Below are 7188 nucleotides of genomic sequence, written 5' to 3' on the forward strand. Positions count from 1 at the left end.
CAACAACAACAAACACCATTGCTGAAACGCAAGACAGAGTGAAGTGGAGGTCCATAATCGCCTACGCCAGGCGGCAAGGCACCGGATGATGATAATTAGACCACATTAAAAAATATCTTTTCCTCACATGGGCAAAGCCTGAGTCAAAAGGAACGCATCAGCATGCACGTGAGATTGGTTTGATAACTTTTTAAAGTCTTGCATCCAAAAGAGGAGTAAAGCGGGCTTCCAGACCCAAAAAAAATTATGAAAGAGAAACATTCAGAAAGAATTCCTTTCAATTGCCTCTCCACTCCCCCAACAAGTCACAATAGCGACAAAATGAAATAATAAGGCTCAACAGCAGCTCTGGGTCGTTTAAGTGGTAACACAAATTTATTCAAGTCACTGAATACCACAGTCTCAATAAATTAACACCTCGTATTTGGTGAAATCATGGTGAGATGAACATTACAAGAGCTGGTGAGATATGGCCATCATTCTTCGAAATGCACCTTAACACCTTTGAAAAACCAATCCCAACCAATTCTTTTCATCCTTCAAGTGTGTCACCTAAGAGCAATTTGAACAGTCCAAGTGCAATTTGAACAGCCCTACACTACTTAAGTAAAAGTCTACAGAACAAGATAAGAAAACACTGAGCTGCGCTGCATGTGGGACAATATATGCTAGTTACTTAGCAATAGGGAGTCCCTACGTTGAGGCCAAAGAATATGATATGTTAAAAAAAAACAACAGTTACCTGAATTTAAAAATTGACACAGAAAAACAAAAATTTGATCACTCTGTCATACCCATACCAAATTCAAAGCACCTTCTGCCATGGATCATGGCGGTGGACTCAGACAAGGGAACTCTGGACGTACACATTAACTTACACATCTTATTCAAAACCCAAACACGGCAAGACAAGTGGACCAACAAAAACAAACACTTAAGGAACGTGTGCATATCACCATTGACTCATCATGCAAAACAGAGCTGTAAAAGAAAAAAGCGGCTTTATTGTCTGTCTAGTTTTTCCATTCCAACTTGTCGTAGTCCCATTTGGCTGAGACGCCCTGGATGGCTCCCTGGCCTTGGTCAAGCATCCTCTGTAGAGATGCCTCCTGCCACTCACGAGTGATCGTGCTGGGAGGAGGTGGGTACACTGGCAAAGGGGAAAAAAAAACAGCAGAACATAAATCACTGCGGCAACCCCATGTTCCTCATTTTCTTTAATCTACTTCTTCTGTTTCCCGGCAGTCATTATGTCATTTTCAAAGGTCTGAGTCTGAATACTTTGAAGAGGAAGGAAAATTACTTATGCAACACGTGCCCAATTTTGTTTTGCTTTCTTAAAAGCAGTAATAGTAGACAAGTTTAGCTGTCGAATTCAGGGTCTATAGATTTTAGCTTAGATACTTTTAGATTTAGATGGGAATAAAGATGGCACTGTTTCAAATCACTAGTCCTAGTCTCGAACACCTTCCTGTATTCAGTTACCTACCAAATGAGACTCACTTTTCATGTTTTTCATAGGCCTACAATGCTCTTCTCAGCTGTCATTCTTGTACTTTTTACTATCTGTCACTGCAAGTTAATCAAAACCTATAGATACTCTACTAATGAGAAATGAGATCTGCTCTGCAAGATACTTTCTGGTTCTAGATCTATCTAAAAAAATTGATCTAGAATCTAGATCTACATCACAAATTTCAAATTCAGATGAAAGTCAATCTAAAGTTAGCTAGCTTCCTTCTTTCCTACCATCTTTCTTGGGTTACAATGATCAAATATTATTGGGGCTTTTCATAAAGACAGACCTAATCTTCATTAAAACAAACAAATAATAGACATAAATCCATCACATTGTCGGAAAAGAAATGCCAGTTTTGTATTTTGTAACGTTGTTGCTATGAACACTAAGCACCAAAATTTTGTTTTTATAACATGACCTGCTTTTTAGAGTACTTACTACAGCAGAACTCGGATTTAACTCACTACTGGGCCCTTTCACCAGTCACAAGCGTTGAAGACTGGCGTTTTTGGGAGTATATCAATAAACCACCACAACTCTCAGAATTACCCTATTGTAATTATTTTTTGACAGAGTAAAGTAACATTCAAGCTTAATCTAATACAAAAAACTAAAGTTGTCTTAGTCTAATACTTTAATTTGTATAATTTTTTTTTTTTAAATTGGCATGAATTTGATTTTCCGAAAAATTTCCAGAGATGAGACAGATTGAATGAAATTCACAACAACAAAAATAAAAGTTCAAAGTGTTCTGTTTTGATTTGTATGCATGAGTGAGTGTTTGGTGAAAATATAAAAGCTGGTCTGTGCGCTGATTCAGACCCATACACTGAATTACATGGGACAGATGTATGGCACGACATTGTGATTTCGTAGCACACCAGTACTTGTGCTAGATCTAGTCCTAAAACTACGACTCTGGCCGTGTTCGGGTACATATCCAGGATCCTAACTATAAGACACACCATAATAATTTTGAGACACTAGAACTAGTAAGACGTACAGAAGTATTGAAAACGGCGAAATTATGTGATTCTTGTTCATGCGATTTCTTCGACTGTTACTACGACGCAACTGTCGGATTACTATCAGTTGTATAGGTAAAAACATAGCGCGAGTTCCGGTCAGTTCTACCCAGTTGGGGTGACTGTCCTTCACCTTCAATAACGTAAAAACTACCGGCCCCAGAGATACGAAACGAAGTCTAAGTAGCTCAGGCCTGGCCAAACAAGGGCACGAGGCAGGTCACGAAATCCGTGCGTGATTTGTAGAGCGGAAAAAAATATTCCAAAGTTGATCACGCAGGGCTTGAGGGAACCGTCGCGGCGGGGGTCACGCAACTGTTTTGTGAACCGTCTGAAGTGAGTTAACCAAGTCAAGGGGCCTGACCATCAATTTTGTTAAATTTGAGTAATAGCAATGTGAGCAATAAGATGCTTTACAATGTAGGGCATGGCATATGGCAATGTTTGTTTCCACAGACCAGCACACAATTCACCACGTAGGTCTAGATGTCTAGGTTAGTATTTCATTGTCCAGTTGCACGTGCAACTGATGGTCTCTTGGAATAGAGTAGACAAGGTTCATTGGAGGAGAAAAATGCGTGACCCCATACCAGTTAAATGAACCTAGTTGGATCCAAGTTCGTTCATTTGTGCGCACTTTATGTGCCATTTATTTTTATTAATTCTAATTCATTAAAAAAACACGAGATGTCTCCTTTCGTTGAATCCGCGTTCCACTGTATTACTCACGTGAAAGGAAAAGCGCAGACTCAGAAGACTAGATTTTTGCTCAATCAAAAAAAAGTGGTACTTTCTTTTTATTGCAAGTAATATATCTCAAACAGCAGTTGTGACTTACCAACTTTCTTCATGAAGAACATCACCCAGCCTGTAGCTGTGAGACCGAACAAGATGGCTGCTACCATTGCTTTCCACTCACCAGTGGGAGCATTCATCTCAGCATATGTCTGACAGAAGCTGGCTCTGTACACTGAAGCGAAATTTTATTCACGTGAATTTATGTTTTGCACATTGTCAAATGAGTGCGCGGGACAGCAGTTACAAGGATCCAGGAGAACAGTAAAAGGAGGTAAGAGTAATGGGGAGAGGAGCCCAGAACAGGATGTACTGATATTTTTGGTGTAGGAAACACTTTCTTTTCTTATCAGGTATTGTAAACTACAAGCAGCTGGATATTTCCAACTTCAAGAGGGTAAAGAGATCTGTATCTTCCTTTATAGTGTCCTCAACTTTGACAGTTCTATGTCAAGTAGTTGTACAGACAAGATCATAAATGTACCTCTACATTAAATATTTTTTTAAAGCACTATTACAGTGTAGGCCGATTTGTAAATACCAGCTGAACAGATGCGCTAAACCATTCATCTAGTTTTGAAACACTGCATAGCCACTCATCATTTGCATCACGTGCAACATCCTTTCCTTCCCCTAACAACCACCACTGAAGGCCCTACTATGAACCCGGTGTAAGGTAGCTTAAGATCTACATCTCACTCACAAATCCCCCTATCAGAACAAAGTCAACTAAGGTCACTTTTAACTCCTTATCTTGAAAGAGTTATAAAGTACACTTCTATTACATCACTCAGTCTCAGACAATCTTTAAAAAAAACCCAACCAACTTGAAAATGAATAGAAAATAACTGACAAACAGATATCCGAATAAGAACATTATAAAAGTATATTTTTTAATGCTACTTAAGAAACATAAGACACAAACAAAAAAATTCAAATGTACTCCTAGTAGTTTGTGGCAACACCATTTTTCAAAACACCCCTGAAAAAGAATTAGTCCTACAGATTAATTGAGAAAGTATAAAAATCAGTCATTAACCCCTTTCACCTAAAGATGGCCTTTAAGACACAGACTTTCATCCGAGATTACTTTGCTGCAAACTTTTAATGCTATATGTCAGACACAAAAACAACCATCATTTAACTTACATTGCTTCTTTTCATCTAAAGACAAACTCTTCCAGTCTCCCTTCTCCTTTTCTCTGAGCTGCAAAACATCTGGGGTGTCCTCCTTGAAACGAATGGCAGGAGCAGGAAATTCACTCCTGTCCCAGTATGAAGCATTACCATTGTGGCCCCATCCAACAATTTCACGGTTTCCTGAAACAATTTGGAAAAAAAAACCAACCCTGAAGATAGTTTTCAGATTTAGATTTACCATGAGGACTGTCCTATTGTGATTGATACAAAACTAAAAAATACGAACATTTTAAAACTTTTTGAACAATGCAATTGATCAATTAGCCCAGCAGATGGTAAAGGTGTCGAGTAATCTTTACAATAGCATCATTGCTCTGAAATGTACATTTCACTTTCCATCTTTATCCAATCCTACTTTAAAAGTTTGAAAGCATTTAAAATTATGCAATACAAATTGATCGGCTCTTTTACTTGAGACGCTTTAATGGGCTTTTTTCAAGCTGCCATCGAGTTATGCTACTTTCTTATTGGTGGGCTTCACAAAATAGCAAAAAAATGTACATGTGTATCACTAGATGAAGCTCCTTGTTCATTGAAAGAAATTGTAGTGGAAGAACAAAGCAGTAACACTCTCTGACACTGGAAAATCAAGTCTTGGAAGCAGTAGCAGTGATAGCGATAACGGCATAAGAGAAAGATGAGAAGTCGGTTATAACTCCCTGATCTTTATCAAGCGACAGTAATAATAAAAAGGCTGGTTCACCCCTTTTCCTCTCTTTGCAGGGGGTCTAAGAAGATACCAGTTTGTATTCCCCATTGAATTTCCAGCATTTTTATGAATGGCACACATGATTGACGGTATTCTCAAAATAACAAACTCGGGCATATCATGCACAAATCATTATGATTATCGTCCTTTGAAAAAAAATAATCTCACTAAATAGTTTTTTTCAAGTGGGCTCTAGGTCCTACCTATGTATGTAGCACACAAATTCATGAATATTTTCGAAAAATCCTCTGTACTGACCAATATTTCTGGTGTTGAAAAAAAGCAAAACAGGAGCAACAGAAAAGAATTGATAAGCCCATAAGACCAATCATAACACCCTTGAACCACTTGGAATAACTGTACGAGGTCTATCCCAGGAGAAACTTTCCCTGACATAATAACTTCATTCACTTTTTACGCAAATAATGAGAAATTTTATGTCACATTATTTCAACATGTGTACAATCTCTGCAACAATTTTTCATCTCTACGCCACCCATAAATTGTCATCAAGATGCTTTGTTTATTAATATACTTTTTTCGCTTTACTCACGTCATGGCAATTGCAACGGTGAAAGGCTCTTTTTCAAAATATAATGTTTGCGTTGTCATCAAACTCACACGTATGTTAGAGGACTCACTAAAAGAAATGCATGATGGTCTTCTTAGGACACTGGGTAACATTTGCTGTTCAGTATTCAAACAGTAACAAACGGGGTGAGAAAGATGACAGACGGGCGAGTTAATCTTGAAAAGCACTCTGGACAGCCTTTTTCTGAGAGATATGTTTCGCAGGTTCAAGTTTCTGTTAAAGAAGACGGGGGAGGAAAAAAAAAGGAGAAAGAAAGAGATCAGAAGAAGCTGTGTGCAAAAAAAACAAAAAAAAACTTCATAAAATTCTCATGGAAGATCGTTAAGAAAGCAAAGATTTTTGCAAAATAAGTTCCTCATCTGCTGACTGATGAGCAAAAGGAAGATCGAGAGCGCTGCACACGTGGTTTAACCCTCATGGTACGGAAAAAAAGGGACACTTTTTATATATATTAAAGAACCAAAACAGGTGATGAAACATGGGTGTATTCATGGGATCAAGAACTGAAAAGACAATCAGCTGAATGGAGAAACTCAGGATCACCACCACTTCAGAAAGCTCAAAAGTGAGCATGCAAGATCCTTTGAAAGTGATGCATATTAAATATTCATACTTTTTTCTTTTTTTTTTGATCATAAGGGTGTGGTTTTAAATTGGCCGGTTTTCGTTCGCACAACAGTCAATAATGACTATTAGATTACAAGATGGTTCTTAAAACAAAGCTGAGACCACATAATCATAAAAAAGCGGCTGGGTTTGCTTGAGCAAGGTATTGTCTTTTATCATGACACACTGCTCGAAAAGTCACCGGTCTCAACTAGCAATGGGAAATCCTTGAACATGATTTCCTTTATTCTCCAGACTTAGCACCATGTGACCATCAATTCTTCCCAAAAAAGAAAAGAAGGACTACAGGGGCAGTGATTTAAAGATGAGGAAGAAATTGCTTATAGCGCTTCAAACAAAAGCTGTGCAAAGGACTCTGGTCAAAGTGGACATTGTCGTGCATTTAGCCGCTTTCTACACCGGATCAAAAAAGTGCACTGAGATCAAAGATTGTTTTGTAGAACAGAAAGTATGATTTTGAAGGCATATAATATAATTATGTGTGTATTAAATATATCTGTATATATCTGTAAAATAAACATTATTGTTGGATTTAGCAGTACAGGGACACTTTCTTCTGGAATAGAATAGACCCCATTTGTCAAAAAGTTCAGACAAAATGTACACATACATGCTGCACATGGACTTTGTCAAAAGCTGAGAACGCAATTCCAGACATAGAAGAACTTATTAGGTAGCGTAACACGGCGTCGCTGGCACTTGCGGCCTTCCGAGTGCGTGG

The 7188-nt window shown here is 38.1% G+C and overlaps 1 protein-coding gene across 3 annotated transcripts in view; it reads right to left on the reverse strand.

Moving 5' to 3' along the window:
* Positions 1-347: 347 nt before the first annotated feature.
* Positions 348-7188, reverse strand: part of LOC101849440 — a 10067-nt gene continuing 3226 nt past the window's right edge. For 2 of the 3 annotated variants that reach the window (XM_005093220.3, XM_005093221.2), the window contains exons 3-5: positions 4489-4659; positions 3383-3514; positions 983-1150 (exon numbers count right to left, since the gene is read on the reverse strand). In XM_005093220.3, the coding sequence (XP_005093277.1) occupies positions 1014-1150; positions 3383-3514; positions 4489-4659 (440 nt within the window). In that variant the 3' untranslated portion in view covers positions 983-1013. Of the gene's footprint in view, positions 1151-3382; positions 3515-4488; positions 4660-7188 lie in introns of all 3 variants that reach the window. The other variant, XM_005093219.2, reaches the window with a different exon arrangement.

The sequence above is a fragment of the Aplysia californica genome, unplaced genomic scaffold (genome assembly GCF_000002075.1).
Source record: "Aplysia californica isolate F4 #8 unplaced genomic scaffold, AplCal3.0 scaffold00060, whole genome shotgun sequence".
NCBI classification, from domain to species: Eukaryota; Metazoa; Mollusca; class Gastropoda; order Aplysiida; family Aplysiidae; genus Aplysia; species Aplysia californica.